Genomic DNA, 16899 nt, shown 5'->3' with positions numbered 1-16899 from the left:
TGCATTTTATCACTGGGTGAAATAAAATTTGGTTTCAGCGGTTTTGTCGGAGAGATGAACGCCCGCACCTATGAGACAGATACGGATAAACTGCAAAACACTGTTACACTGTGCGAGGAACGATGAGCAGGGTTGCCATCCATACAAATAGGAAACTTTTCCCAGTGTCCATTAAAATCAAATCTGATACAGCCATGATTTTTTATGAAGCTGGAAGAGCTTGTGCAGATTATTGGAATTATCATTTTACACTTCACTGTAAATACAGATAAATATCGCTGGTATTATGCTTCTGAAGCAGTTGTCCCAGCTAATCAAAAAAAAATATAAAAAAATAAAAACAGACGGTATAAGAATAATATTCTAAAAAATTAAACTCACTGTCCGAACTGCCTTGGTGCCATAAAGCGTTGAGGCCAGTGGTTGGCTGTGAGGTTCATGCGTGGTATATGGGCACAAAATTGTTTTGGTGCTGGAACAGACGGGGCCGGGGAAGTGAAATTCAATTATTTTTTTATTTATTCTTATAGTTCCCTATTTTTTTAATGAATTCTACGAACCAATGTAAGGATTTCCAATATGGCTAAGTTGTCTAGAATAAAATAATAATTGGGTTGGTAATAATGCCGAGGGGGCAGGGCACAACACAGGGGTACAAAAAGTCATCCTACGCACCTCCCAATAGGCACACATTATCATATGTTCACTAGGTGCGTTCCTTTAACTAAAAAGAATTTCTGTCACAATGGCCACTTTATAAAGGATCTGTCCCCTCTCCTGACACGTCTGTTTTAGCAACTAACTGCATTCTCTATGTCACAACTTAGCATCTATTCCTATGACTATGTTCTATCATTCGTTTACTATTCCTTCTAGTCATGAATGAATAGGGTAAATTACTCTTACCGTAATTGTTTTTTCCAATAGCCTCCACAACAGCACTTACAGGAGGGTGTTCCTGCCCCCAGGACAGGAAACAACGCAGAAGCACATGATTTAAAAGGCCTCCTCCCCTTACCTATTCAGTCAATAAGAGAGGACACGGAAGTGATGCAAGAACAAAAAATATGTATTAAACATAAGCAAATTACATCATTTTAAGACAAAAGTAAATAGAAGGGCGGGAAATCCTAGTGCCGTTCTGGAGGCTATTGGAAAAACCAATTACCGGTAAGAGTAATTTACCCTTTTCCCTGGCGCCTTCAAACGGCACTTACAGGAGGATTAACAGAAATCAGCTGTAAGGGGGGTTGGGGGGGATTACGGCTGAAAGAATTCTGCGGCCAAAAGGTAAGTCCTGGCCTTTGAGGATATCTAATTTGTAATGATTAAAGAAAGTCATAGGGCTAGCCAGAGTGGTTGCCCTGCAAATCTGGTCCAATGAGACGGATGCAGACTCCGCCCAGGAGGAAGCCATTGCTCTAGTAGAGTGATCTCTAGTGATTGGAGGATGAAGATTCTTCTGGACATAGGCCAAGGTAATCAAATCTCTTATCCATCTTGCTATGGAAGATTTGCTGGCTGCTTGTCCTTTGTTAGGACCCTGGTATTGGAGGAAGAGATGATCTGATCGCCTGAAGCTACTGGTGGTGTTCAGGTAGGATAAAACACATCCAGGTTGTGGAATTTTCTATACTTTTCCGAGGATGGAGACAGGCAGAAGGAAGGTAAGGAAACCTCTTGTTCGTATGAAACGTGGAAACAACCTTGGGAAGAAAGGAAGAGCAATGTCTGAGGACTATACGGTCATCTAGAATAACAAGATATGGAGGTTTGTAAGAGAGAGCCTGGATCTCACCAACTCTCCTAGCAGTTGTTATTGCAACGAGAAAAATTGTTTTGAAGGTGAGAAGCTTTTGAGAAATCTCATCAACTGGCACAAACGGAGGTTCCATCAGGACTGAAAGGACCAAGTTCAGGTCCCAAGGTGGAATAATGGAACGGAAGGTGGGTAAACTTCTCATAGCCCCATTCAGAAAATGCTTAATTAAAGGTGAATCTGCTAGCTTTATATCCAGAAATGCACTCAAGGCTAATACTTGTACTTTAAGTGTTGCAGGTCGAAGGCCTTTATCTAGCCCTGCCTGCAAAAACTGTAAAATTTGTGGGATATCTGGAGAAAAGAAACATTACCTGAAAAGGATAAAAAGGCATTCCATGTTCTCGGGTACATTTTAATGTTATGGGCTTTCAACTTATCGTGGAAATTACAGCATCTGATAAAGCTTTCTTTTTTAAGGCGAGGCATTGAGTCTCAAGGCCGTCAAATTGAGTTGGTTAATTTTGGGATGATATATTGGGCCCTGGTGGAGAAGGCTCGGGGTTGATGGAAGAGTCCATAATATTCCTGCAGACAGCCTGAGTAGGATCTCCTTGGCCAAAATGGAGCAATGAATATTACTTGAGCCCCTTCTTCTACCTTCATAAGAGCTCTTGGAATCAAACTGAAGGGAGGAAAGGCATAAAGAAGGGACTTGTGCCATGGCTGGGAAAGTGCACCTGCTGTTTATTATTTTTTCTTATTTCTTTGACCTGCTTGATTCTTCCGCCTGAGTGACCGCCCCAACCTGAACTGCTGGCGTCTGTGGTCACAATCATTTGTTTTCCCTGGTGCCAATAGACCCCCGTTTGCAGATTTTTCTCTATTCTCCACCACATCAAAGATTCTTTTATTGACCTGGGAATGAGAACTCGTTTTTCTAGAGTGGAGTTGGTACCGTGCCAGGAGGATAGAAGAAATGCTTGAAGGATTCTCGTGTGACTCTGAGCCCATCTGACCGACGGGATTGTTGACGTCAGGAGACCTAGGATGGCCACCATATTCCTTATTGAAGAGACCCTGTGGCTGCTGAACTGAGAGATTTATCTAGAGGAAGAAAAGATTAGATGATGAGAGTCCAGAAGCACCCCCAGGAAGAGCTTTCTTTGATCTGGACTTAGGTCTGATTTTTTTAAATTTATCACCCAACCCAAAGTAGTGAAGCATCTTTGGACTTAGGAAAGGTGGGATCGTAGGACTTCCTCCGACGGAAAAGCAATCAGGAAGTCGTCCAAGTATGGAATAATTTAAATCTCCTGTAAGTGAAGGTACTTTGTGACTTCTAACATGATTTTTGAGAATACTCCCGAGGCTGAGAAGCGTATGAATGGGAGGGATCTAAAATGAAAATAGCGTAACTGATCGCATATGAAGACCGCGATTCTTAGATATTTCTGATAGCTCTGGTATATTGGGACGTGATAGTACGCGTCTTGAAGGTCCATAGTCGCCATGAAACAATCCTGAGGGAGTAAGTTTATAGTGGATTTTATAGTCTCCATTTTGAATTTTTTGTAGATGATGGATTTGTTTAAGGATTTTAGATTTATTATTAAACTGAAGGATTCGTTTGTTTTTTTCATGAGAAAAATTGGAGAATAGTAACCTTCGCCGTAATGATTTTCTGGGATTGGAAGGAGTACTTTTTTGGATACTAGAGAGGATATTTCCGATTCTAGACAAAATTTGTTTTTCTTTCTGAGGCAGTTTTTTGTTTATGAAGAACCGGTCTGGGGGATGAGACAAAAACTCCAGTCTCAAGCCTTCTTTTAAGGTAGCTACAACCCATGGGGAGGCTCCCATATTTTCCCAGGCAGGAGTGAAGTGTTTTAATCTGCCTCCCACATGGTCTATGGAGTCATTGTGTGGAAAGGGAGGAGCTTTCAGGATTGAAAATTAATTCTCTCCCTCTGCCCCTGGACGGCTGCCACTTTCTTGACCCCTCTTTTTCTCTGGTTAAGTCTCGTTTTTTTCTGGTTTTGAAAGGAACGTCTCTTTGAACGTCTTTGATTAAAGCAACGATTTTCGACTGGAAATCCTTTTTTCTTGTCTGAGCCCTTGTCAAGAATGTCGTCCAAGGTCGAACCAAATAATCTGTCTCCTTCACAAGGGATTGAGCACAGGTGGTTTTTAGAAATTGCATCACCAGACCATCTATGAAGCCAGATCTCTCTACGGATCGCATTAGATAAAGCCGCAGACCTAGCAGAGAAGTCAGCAGAGGCATCTGCCAGAAAGTTGGATGCTTTCTTCAAAGTAGACAAAGAGGCTAAGATCTCATCCCTAGGTGTACCTGCTGCCAGGTGTTCTTTTAATTGATTAAGCCAGACGGATAGCGTTCTGGCTGTACAGGTAGATGCAATACTGGGACGCAACATGGCTGTATTTGTTTCCCATGATTTCTTCAATAAATTTTCACACTTCTTGTTCATGGGATCTCTCAAGAGACCCATGTCCTCAAACGAGAGGGAGTTTTTTTTTTGTTTTTTTTTTAGAAACGCGGGAGACTGGAGCATCTATTTTTGACATCTTGTCCCACAGATTAGAATCGGATTCTAAAAAGGGATATTTCCGTTTAAAGGAATTTGTCACGGCTGTTCTTTTTTTCCGGATCTTTTAATTCCCTGGATATTAAGGTCTTGATATGGTTATGGATGGGAAAATTCTTTTTCTTTCTCTCACCCAACCCCTGGAACATCTGATCCTGGATCACTTCTTCTATATTCATAATTGCTCTTATGGTTTTTAGAAGCCCTTCGGTTTCTTCAGGGAGAAACAAAGGTTTTCAAGAACCATCATCAGAGGAAGAAGAGTCTGGATCGGATACTAATTCCCCCTCATCCAGATCAAATGCTATATCAGAAGCAAGAGATCTACGAGACATGGATGGGCCTGGGGATTGTGGCATAATTTTTGAGTGCACTGCTGCATTTACTTCTTCTTTAATCATGGTTCTCATGGTCTAAAGGAAGGAAGGTGACTCCTCTAAATACCACCTTTTCACTGCACTTAGGGCACAAAGGTTTCTTAGATTTTTTTTAGGAAGGATTTTCGGCAAATAGCGCATTTATTGCACCCCGAGTCTCCACCTGCTGGCTTAGGCATCATGGTCTCTCTGCCCTATAAAGATTAAAACAAAAAAAATGTATAGGGCCAAGTAGAGAGAGACCAACACCTACACCAGGGGTGGATTTGATGATAAGACACGACTGACACCACGTGATAATTTTGAGGGAAGCATGAATTCCTTAAACCCAATAAAAGGTACATATAAATGTCCAAGGAGGACAGAAAAGGCCCCACCGGGGAGAAGGCTTACTGGGCTGAGGCAGCGGGATCTCCAGGCTTCTTAGTGGTGTAATTCTCCACGGGGGCAAGCATGGTTGCAAGCGGAGAGTGACGACAGAAAGTGGATTTCCTCGATCTGTTTGAACGTTGAACACCACCGGAAGTACCACCTGATCGCGAGATTCTCTTGCCCAAGGAGAATCCCGCCTGGTGACGTCATCACGTCGGATCCCGCGCAAGTTCCCCTTACCTGGGAATATCGCAAGCTCGGGGAGGCTTGCATGCAGAGCTTATTCCGAGGAACGGGTAAGGGAGGCCATGCGTCCCCGGGGTTCCCGTTCCCTGCTCCAGCCCTCCCACACCGTGGGGAGAAGAGTAAAGGCTGGTCGATAAGATAATATTCCTGGCACTCCAGAAGAGGCTTCAGCGCATACCCGAGGACAGGAAACAACAACTGAATAGGTAAGGGGAGGAGGCTTTTTAAATCATGTGCTTCTGTGTTGTTTCCTGTCCTGTAATGGCCGTTGTGGAGGCGCAGGGGAAAATACCTGTTAGGGGGTGTGTCCCTGCACAGTGAGACACTGGCTGCACTGATTAGATGATGTCAGACTGTGCAGGGACACACCCTCAACTGGTAACACCCATCTGGACCTTCACTGCAAACTGCTAGCAATTCTAACAGGAATAATAAAGGAATGGTACAATTTAGAGCCAAAACCATCGATGCTCCAGAATTGTTATTGCATGGGGAATTTAGACAATGGGGGCATATCGCTAGGACGGAGCTCCGAAAGTGCTGAAGCCGCCCTCCATTAATTTCTATGGGAGCGCCAAAAATAGCTGAGCGGGAGTGGCGGCTGGTCATGCACGGTGCGCTTCCATTCACTTCTATGAGGAGAGCGCTTGGTGGTGGCCGGACCGGAGACAGAGGGCATATGCTAGCGATATGCTCCCATGGTCTCAGATGAGCCGACCCCTTTAAGTAGTTGCTGAAACAGACATGTCAGGAGAGGCAACAGGTCCTCTCTAAATATGGAGCGGTTTGTAGTCTATGTATGAACAGGATCTGCCACTAATAGGAAGACACAAAGTAATCTATAAAAAGACAAATTAAAACAGAAAATGAAGTGAGGAAATGTTTGTGAACAACAAGACTGCAGTAATCTTGACAAAAAGCACAGCTTTTGCACAAAAACCTGACATTTTGGCAGTCCTCTTTCTATGAATCCACTAGTAGTGAAGACATGCTGCCTGTTTCTGAAATGAAATGACATGAACATTGCGGTAACTATACACAGAAAAGTCCAGCAAAAATCGGAAGCCTTTTCTGTGGAGGTTACAATGGGTCATATACTTACAGCAACAGAAGCCCACTGCCATGCAAAACAGTGACTGGTTGGCATCTGATCATGTGACCGACAGCAGCCAATAAAAACAAAGCAAGCAGAAGACAAAGCACCACCAATCAATGACAATTGCCACATACAACACCCACTCCAAAACGACTGTATATCTCAATAACACTAAATCTACATAAAGACTTGCTACTAAAGAGGGTTTACTTCTTTAGAAAAATCTGATTAACGAGACGGAAAACGGCATGTCCTGACTTCTGCCATCCCATGTAGTCAGCATAGTGATAATCCAGTTTTGAGCTGGAAAGCCAAGTCCTGTCGGACAGTTTGGTTGCTAGAGATAAACGCCCTAACAACAAGTCTGTCTCAGATAAAAGGGATTGTATCACTGATACTGAAACACTCTTTTGCAATTTGTTATTTTCTGATTATATTTTTTTGCATGCTATACAAAATTGTGAGAGCAGACATCTTGCCTGAGCTACTGCTCTGCACTTGTAATATGCTTTACAGCTGTCACGTGGACCATAGGAAACTAAAAAATTAGAATGCCTGCACTATTTATTGCTGTTACCTTCATTGAAATAATGCCTGTTATGATAATGAGATGACTGCTGAGAAGTGATCTTTACATAACAGGTGCCATCAGCTTATTATTAGGCTCAGAGGCCAGTGTGAAAACTGCAAAATCTTGGGATTTTTCTTTATCAAACACAAAGTCACTTGGAAATAAAAAATAAATAAAAAAAGTCTCCAGAAATTCTTAAATATTTTAAGATAAAAAGTTGATTAACACTGGTAATTTTCTGCCGACACATTCCCTCTAAAGTAAACCAGTCATCATAAAAATGTAGTGCAATATGCAGATAGAAGGAGAAGGAGCAGAGCAGATGAATATATAGTTTCTCTGGAAAGCTTCATTATAAGGCCTCATGCACAATAACGTATTTTGTTTGTGTCCGTTCCATTATTTTATTTTTTTGGCGGATAGGATGCGGACCCATTCATTTCAATGGGTGTCCGCAGAAAATGCGGACAGCACACCGTGTGCTGTCCGCATCAGTATGTCCATTCCGTAGCCCCGCCCAAAAAATAGAACATGTCCTATTCTTGTCCGTTTTAGGCATACGGATGTAATCAGTTTTTTTTTTGTTTTTTTTTTGCAGATCCGTGATTTGCGGACCGCAAAACAAATACGTTGTGTGCATGTAGCCTAAGGGCTTGTTTACACGAACGTGCCGTATTTTGCAGTCCGCAATGGCGGATCCGCAGAACACTGATACCGCCCGTGTGCCTTCGGAATGGAGCAACGGATGCGGACAGTACACTTAGTGTGGCTCGGAAGCGGAACCAAACCACGGTCGTGTGAATGAGCCCTAACTTGTCACTTGCTTTAAGTGACAGCTAACTCTGCAGGGCCACCCACTGAATTAAAGGAAATGTGTCACCAAAAACTTTATCTGCCAGTTAAAATCACATCATCATATATCCTTTTTCTCAGGTTCGTTTTTAATTTGGTTGCATATTTTTTTATTCCGTTTTGCTGAACATGATTATGGGGACTTCCATCTTGTCTGGGATGTTCTTAAAGGGAATCAGTCAACTCCGAAACACTACCCCAAACTAGGGTATGCGTTGTATTGTGTCTATGACGCCAAGTCCAATTATGTAATTTTTATCTTCATGCTCGTATGCATTCCAATCTGGTGCCTCCACAAACAGCAGTAAAATGCATTGAGAGGACTCCCAAGCTCATGCACATAATGGAAAGGGCACACGAGTAGTCTTTACAATACATTTTACGGAGCACAACGTAGTAAGTATGAAGATAAGAATTACACAATCGGACTTAGGCCTCTTTCACACTTGCGTTGTCCGGATCTGTCGTGCACTCCATTTGCCGGAGGTGCCCGCCGGATCCGTAACAACGCAAGTGAACTGAAAGCATTTGAAGACTGATCCGTCTTCAAAATGCGTTCAGTGTTACTATGGCACCCAGGACGCTATTAAAGTCCTGGATGCCATAGTAGTAGTGGGGAGCGGGGGAGCAGTATACTTACAGTCCGTGCGGCTCCCGGGGCGCTCCAGAATGACGTCAGAGCGCCCCATGCGCATGGATGACGTGATCCATGCGACACGTCACCCATGCGTGTGGGGCGCCTTGACGTCACTCTGAAGCGCCCCGGGAGCCGCACGGACGGTAAGTATACTGCTCCCCACTACACTTTACCATGGCAAACAGGACTTTAGCGTCCTGGAAGCCATGGTAACCATTCAGAAAAAGCTAAACGTCGGATCCGGTATTGATGCCTTTCAATGGGCATTAATTCCGGATCCGGCCTTGCGGCAAGTGTTCAGGATTTTTGGCTGGAGCAAAAAGCGCAGCATGCTGCGGTATTTTCTCCGGCCAAAAAACGTTCCGTTCCGGAACTGAATGCATCCTGAACGGATTTCTCTCCATTCAGAATGCATTGGGATAATCCTCAGGATTCTTCCGGCATAGAGCCGTGACGACGGAACTCTATGCCGGAACCCAACAACGCAAGTGTGAAAGAGCCCTTAGCGTCACACTATATACTGTTTGTGCTAGTACGGTGGGAGTTGAGCTGACAGATACCCTTTAACAGCGTTGACACAGCATTAAGAAAATTGCTTCATAGCTGCCCCATAAGCCATAGACACAATGGTCAGGAGGGGACCTCATTGACTTCTATGGGAGAGTCTTCTAGACATGCTCTGTGACCTGTGCAGAGGTCATTGTACAAGGGAAGAATGGATAAGTTCTGACAATCACCCATTGTGAATGGTGGATCCTGTCTTATCTATACACAGAGGTGATATCATTACAGGCAGGATTAGACAGATAAGCTGGTAACTGCAGTAAAGTGATCTGTACAGATCAAGAAGTGGAGCCTATTATTAGACTTAGTGGCCAGTGGGAAAACTGCAGGATTTTATGGTTTTTGTTTAAATATAGATAGTGACATGGAAAATTAAAAACATTACAAATTATTTAATAATATGTTAAACATAAAAATGTGATTTAAACAATAGGTCATTTTCAGATGACACATTTTGCTTAAATGAATAATTACTAGTTATGATGAATCTTTTTAAATAAAACAATTATCAATCTGCTTGGCAACTCCTGCTCTATAACATGCTGCCTGCAAATTGCATTGGATTTCAATCTCTACCAGTTCTGGGCTTATTAGTCCTGTGTCTGGTCCTCATCAGTGACTGTCAGCTACATCTGTATGCAGACTAACATGCAGGGGTTAATATGAATTACGGCAATTGAAAGCTTTGCTTAAACTTTTCCCATGAAACTATATGAATCTTCTCATCTACTCCTTTTCTAGAACATGCTGCCTGCAGGACAGATTGCATTTTCATGGTGAGAGATTAGCCATTCAGCTCAGGGCAATCTGACACAGAGTTGATGATAGAGAAGGGACAATCGGACCTCCCTCTTACTGCCATATTAACATTTAAAGGGGTTGTCCAAGTTCTATAAAAACCCTGGCAATAACAGAAAACTGCCTAAAATAACAAATTATTGTATACTCACTTGTTTTTCCTCTGCTACTTCCTGCGAAGTGCTCATCACTGCTCTTTGTCTGCAGTGGTGAAATTCTGTGATTGGCTGTGCTGCAGCCAATCACTGGTCTCTGCGTGCACGGCTGAGGCCAATGATTGGCTGCAGTGATGAATTATGCACAGAAAGACACCACTGCAGCCAAAAAGATGACGTCAGCAGGGGGAGGACCGCAGAGCAGCAAAGAAGTAGGAGAAAAAACTGTTGAGTATCTATTGATTTGTTATTTTAGGCCATTTACAGGGGTTCCCCAAGTTTTTATATAACTCAGACAACCCCTTTAGGCAAAAGTAAACTCAGATAGTGCCCCTTTAAATCTTAAACTAAAATAATAATTAGACAAATATATACGATATGACAGAATAAAAAAAATGTAATAAAATGGATCTAGATCACTGCATTAATGCTTTCTCAAGGAAACACATTCATTTGCTGTATGATGTAAATGACAAATTATAAAACAGGAGCAAATCACACAAAACCAACATTGTAGATACCTATACCATTACAACACAAAAAAGAAAAACCTAAAAAGCACAAAGAGGAATATATGACTATAAGGCCTCAGGCACACGACCGTATATATTTTGCGGTCCGCAAAAAAATGGACCTGCAAAAAAATACGGATGACGTCCGTGTGCATTCTGTATTTTGTGGCACAGAACAGCTGGCCCCTAATAGAACAGTCCTATCCTTGTCCGTAATGCAGACAATAGGACATGTTCTATTTTTTTGCAGAACGGAAATACGGACATACGGAAACGGAATGCACACGGAGTAACTTCAGGTTTTTTTGCGGACCCATTGAAATGAATGCATGGTTCCGCATGCAATTCGCAAAAACAAAAAAAAAAAAACACGCAACGGACACGGAAAGAAAATACGTTTGTGTGCATGAGCCCCAAAACAAATGATGCACTTGCCTTTAGTGAGAAGATATGAGCTAAATAGACATGTGACGAACAAAGAATATAAAACCCACACACAAACTACAAACGTTACCGGCGTCAGACGGATTGCTGTATGTAACTGCATGACAATTCTGAGCGTTTCAGCAAACATGCTGCGGAGTTCTCCTGAGTAGCAATAAACAGCATCGATCTTGGGCCACCAGTCCAGTGCAGACTTCAAAGATAAAGGGACAGATAAAATTAGGTTACATTATTCAAATAAAATTAAAGATCATAAAAATAAAGGATGGCTCCCTCAACATGACTAGGATTCCGTGCACCTAAATGTACAAACACCACATGTCTACTTCATTTAGGCTGAAATTAAAAATTTACTAAACACTCTGATTTATTCCAGCTATTAAACAGTTAAATCTGGCCCATGTGTCTGTGCAGACTACGGTATCAGCTGTTGGGCACCAGAGAATTTGTGTCATTGATGACAGGCTGCTGAGTCAGTGGTATTCAATACAATGGAGTGAGCGTTCTGCCTGCGAGCCCTTCGGTGCGTCTGGTAAGATTACTTCCTGACGTGTCCTATTACTCTAAAAGCTTCCTTCCAGTGCGATCATTAATGCAGCTATGGAAACCGTAGGAGACGGAATTCCAATACCCGTACTAGCAATGATCACCACAAGGCTTAGGATATGCAATCCAGGACACAAGACAGTGTGTCTATCTGATCAATTAGTTCTTTTCTATACAAGTAAAGTGTAAAACAGCCAAAAAAAGTTTATGTGCTATAGTGCTAACGGCTGCAAATGCAGATCGGATGTGGACCCATTCATTTCAATGGGGCCACAAAAAGGGCAGACAGCACACCATGCGCTGTCCGCATCCGTATGTTCATCCGTGTGAACAAGTCCCATTCCTATCTATTTTGCGGACAAGAATAGGCATCGTTACAACGCGGTCTGCAAAAAATACAGATGACGTTCGTGCTGCGTTATTAAAAAAAAAAAATTGTGGATGGCAAAATACATACTGTTGTGAGAATGCACCCTTACTGTGGGTAGCCAGCGAATGGCTACTTTTACACATAAGTTCCTTGAAGCATATCTTTTGGCTTGTAAAAAAAATCCTATGAACTTTAGTTGTAGTTGGGTTGCGTTTTTTTTTTTTTAATTCATAGATTTTTTATTTATTTTTTCCAGTCCTATAGAGAAGCTTTGAGGAAAATGCATAAAAAAACACTATACCTGGAAAATGCTGCATTTAATGGTGCAATAATATTATATTGATGAAGTGCCGATATCTGGGAGTCCTGTAGATCCTGAGGATTAAGGGCTGCAGCGCTATTTTAGTACTGCAACCCCCTGTGCTGTCCGTGCCTGCACAACAGCACATGGGAATCTGTACCGGGCAAGATTGTGAAGGAGCTGTGGGGCTAAACTAGAATTGCAGGGCTTTCATTCTCAGCAGACAGAGCTCCCCACCCCTTAAATTACTACTGAACTAGGGCTCATGCACATGACCATATGTGCAGTCCGCATCCAATCCGCACATTTGCAGATCGGATGCGGACCCAATCGTTTCAACGGGGACGCAAAAGATGCAGATGGCACACAGTGTGCTGTTCACATTTGTATGTCCGTGCCACGAAGGATAGGACATTTCTAAAGGAGTTTGAAAAACAATTATGGCATGCAACGGCTTCCGTGTTCTACAGATCAGCTATTTGCGGACTGCAAAAACAGATATGAAATTGGGTGGCGCAAATAAAATAAAAATCCTAATTAAATGTTTTTGACACTTTTGGAGCACATTACCAATGTATGGCAAGTGCAAATGCACAACAGATTTATCAGCCAGCCACTCTGACAAATCTGGCACAATTTTAGATGGTTTATTTTTAAAAGGGTTTTTCAAGATTTAATCTGATCAGTGGGGGGGGGGGGGGGGTATAACACCCGGGACCTCCACCAATCAGCTGTTTGAAAAGGCACCGGCGCGCCTGTAAGTGCGGCAGCTACTGTGTCTCTGTAGTCTCCAAGCACTTTGCCGTACATTGTATAGCAGCTGTGCTGGGTATCGCAGCTCACCCCTATTCACTTCTATGGGGCTGAGCTGTTGCTAGGCCATGTGGCCGATTAACGTGTCGTCACTTGGCCTAGGGAACTGCTGAGAGAAGGCCACAGCATTACTGCAAGAGCTGCTGCCTTCTCAAACAACTGATCAGCAAGATCCTGAGTCATCAGTATTTAAATCTCAGAAAACCCCTTTAAGGTTGTATAACAATGTCCTACGTTTGGGCAGTATGAGCGCCGATGGATGATATCACATCTATTAGTGCTCGTTTGCACTGGCCTGAACCTTAAGACATTTAAGGTGGGAGGAATGATTACTACCTCAGTTATCCTTCCCTTATTCAGTTCTCTTGACCATCGGCAGCAAATCCCAGATTACACAGGAAGATGGACTGCCGATAATCGGGCATCTTTCACCTGGGTGAAAGATGCCCATCAACCAACAAACGTTTGCACTTTAATCAGCTGATCGATTATACAGGCCAATTATTGGGAACAAATTATTGGCTCCTAGTAGGGTTGAGCCAACTTCTGTTTTCAAGTTTGGAGTATAAGGTATGGGTTATCTAAGAATTCTGTTATGGATTCAGCTACCACTGACATAAGTTATGTGGTCCGTGATAGCGAAATCCATAATTGAATTCTTAGATAACCCGAACCTTGTACGACAAACTTGAAAACAACACCATGGAGCACCATAACAAATGCATCAGTAATATACACAGAAGCATTTTTATTTAAAGCGTACCTAACCTTTCAACAAACTTTGCATGATTCGATAGTAAAGTGTGTACATACACATGAAATACACTTTTTATGGCCATTATATCACTTGTATCTGGCAGTTTTTTAACTAGTTTTCCCCTGTGCACACAATGTCTGGTTTGAAAGTCTCCTAGATCTGGTGAAGATTAGTTCCCATCCATTGCACATAGTAAGTAGGAGAATCTGCTTTTAGCCTTCTCTTACTCACTCAGACACAGCCCTAGGATCATGGAGGACATTAGAGAGAAGTGCTGATCTGTATGATTGTGAATAAAGCACCTTAGCTGAGATATAAACTTCCTATTTATCTGCAGAGGTCTCACTGAGCTCCTGTTCACCCTTTCCCCCTTCCCTCTCCATAGACTTCTATTAACCATGTGTAATATGAAGCTTCTGTAGCCTGGTATTGTCCTAAATGGATTAAAGCATATTCCATTTAGCAAGGAGGTGTGAGCTGAAAACATGAGAACTAAACATTTCTCTAGGATAAGCAGCGAAAAGTGTGTATAAATACTGTACTACAGATGAGCATTTCCTTTGACCTCATGTAAATACTTACATTGGTGATAATCCTGTGCAAAGAATTAACCAGCACATAATGAAATGTTGAAGGCGAGGACTGTGCCAAGCAAATCTGTAAAAATATATGAAAGCACATAACTATGAAACCAACACCAAACATTCCAACTTAAGTAAACAGGTAATAAACAATTTACATTTTAAGATTTCTAAAAAAAAATATTACATTACATTTATGTGAGGTGTCATTTGAATAATTTTTGTAGGGTAGTTTCATTGTCAAACATGTCTGTCCCTGGAATAATTGGGTTATTCCTCATGGAGACAGCTGACTACAGTACTCGATATTCTCTATAGAATGAAAAGCGCAGCAGCGTGCATGCTGACCTGCAGCTCCATTCGGACGCGGGAAAGTGGCTCCTATTTTAGGGATCAGAAGGGGTCCCAGCAGTCGGCTCCAAATCAATCAACTGGTGGATAGGGAATAAGATTTAGGGTGCAGACAACCGCAGCGTTTTGCAGATCTGCAAAACACGAATACAGTCCATGAGCGTTCCACGCTTTGCGGACTGCACATGGCCACAACTATAATGGAAAATGCCTATTCTGGTCTGCGATTGCAGACAATAGGACATGCTCTAGCTTTTCTACGGAGCAGCGGTGTAATGTCCGCCGCTTTTGAGGCCCCATAGAAATGAATGGCTCTGCAGCCATTCCACAAAATTGCGAAATGGCTGCAGACTCATTTATACGGCTGCCTGAATGAGCCCTTAAATTCAGCACAGCCTCTTTAAGAAACTCAAATATTAAAGTTCAACAAAACAGTCAAATGTCAATCAAAATGATCCACTGTTAACGAGCAATTGCTTGAGCCGACCAATGACACAACATCTAACAGATGTCAGACGTGTTTGAAATTTTCATCTGATAGTTGGTCAATAGATCTCTTCAAAGAGTCGTAGACAAAGGATGGAACCTTGGGCACTGTTAATAAAAGTTTTATTTTGTTATGTTTTAAAACTAATAAAAACAAAATTTACAAAGAGAAAAAAAAAAAAGTTTTTTTGTGAAACTCACCTGTAAAATCTTTTTCTCGTACATTCCATTGGGGGACACAGACCACGGGTATAGCCTAGGTCATTACTAGGAGGAGACACTATGCAAATAAAAAAGAGAGCTCCTCCTTCACGGGCTATAACCCCATGCTCCACCGGGAGGACCCCAGTGCGTGCAAAATCAGTAGAAGGAGACCAGAACAAAGGAATACCGCCATCGGACCGTTAACCCTGAGGTCCCGAAGAACTAAACCAACCCCTCCTGCAACAGGCAAGAATGGGAGGGAGCTGTGTCCCCCAATGGAAAATACGAGAAAAAGGTGAGTTTCACAAAAAAAAAATCTCCTTTTCTCGTACATTCCATTGGGGGACACAGACCATGGGACGTCCCAGAGCAGTCCATGGGGTGGGAAAAAGACCAGCACCTCCAGGGGGAAACGTCCCGCGGTCAAACAGGAACCACCACCTGCAATACCTTGCGCCCAAGGGCAGCATCAGCCGATGCCAAAGAGTGCAGTTAGTAAAACTTCGTAAAGGTATGCAAGGACGACCAGGTGGCCGCCTTACAAATTTGAGATGCCGAGGCGCAATTACGCCTAGCCCAGGAGGCCCCCACCGCCCTGGTGGAGTGCGTGGTGACCCAAGCTGGGGGAACCCTGCCACGTGAACGATAGGCCGTGGCAATAGCTGACCGAATCCACCGAGAAAAGGGCGTCCGTACAGTGGAAAGGGGCAGTAACCGACAGGTACACCCGCAGAGCATAGACAACGTCCAGGGAATGGAGAGCGCGCTCCTTGCGATTCGCCGGGGATGGACAAAAAGAGGGCAGGACTATATCCTCATTAAGGTGGAAGGCGGAGACCACCTTGGGCAAAAAGGAAGGGACCGGGCGTAGCGCCGCCTTATCCTGGTGGAAGACCAAAAAGGCTCCCTAGAGGTTAAGAGCGGCCAGCTCCGACACCCTCCTGATCGAGGTGATGGCCACCAAAAAGACCACCTTCCAGGTGAGAAGACTCAAGGAAACCTCCCTCAGAGGCTCAAAGGGAGCCGCCTGGAGGGAAGACAGAACCAAATTGATGTCCCAGGGGGGCAGGGGAGGAACATACGGAGGAACCGAATGCTCCACCCCCTGTAGCAAAGTCCTCACCGGACCGAGTAGAGCCAGGGATCGCTGGAAGAAAATGGCTAGAGCCGAGACCTGGCCTTTCAGGGAGCTCAGGGACATTCCCATCTCAAGGCCCGACTGGAGAAAGGAGAGGACCACCGGAACCGAGAAACGAAGGGGAAAAACGCCTAGCTTCTCACAAAAGGCAAGAAAAGCCTTCCAGGTACGATAGTACAGTCGTGGCCAAAAGTTTTGAGAATGACAAAAATACTAGTTTTCACAAAGTTTGCTGCTAAACTGCTTTTAGATCTTTGTCTCAGTTGTTTCTGTGATGTAGTGAAATATAATTACACGCACTTCATACGTTTCAAAGGCTTTTATCGACAATTACATGACATTTATTCAAAGAGTCAGTAT

The 16899-nt window shown here is 43.2% G+C and overlaps 1 protein-coding gene across 4 annotated transcripts in view; it reads right to left on the bottom strand.

Moving 5' to 3' along the window:
* The window catches only part of NF1 (neurofibromin 1), a 259226-nt gene that overhangs the window by 177638 nt on the left and 64689 nt on the right, over positions 1–16899 (bottom strand). For all 4 annotated transcript variants that reach the window (XM_040424878.1, XM_040424880.1, XM_040424879.1 and 1 more), the window contains exons 11-12: positions 14362–14436; positions 11063–11185 (exon numbers count right to left, since the gene is read on the bottom strand). In XM_040424878.1, the coding sequence (XP_040280812.1) occupies positions 11063–11185; positions 14362–14436 (198 nt within the window). The remainder of the gene's footprint in view (positions 1–11062; positions 11186–14361; positions 14437–16899) is intronic.

This window comes from Bufo bufo, chromosome 3 (genome assembly GCF_905171765.1).
Source record: "Bufo bufo chromosome 3, aBufBuf1.1, whole genome shotgun sequence".
Lineage (NCBI taxonomy): Eukaryota > Metazoa > Chordata > Amphibia > Anura > Bufonidae > Bufo > Bufo bufo.
This window is presented reverse-complemented; position numbering and strand designations above follow the sequence as displayed.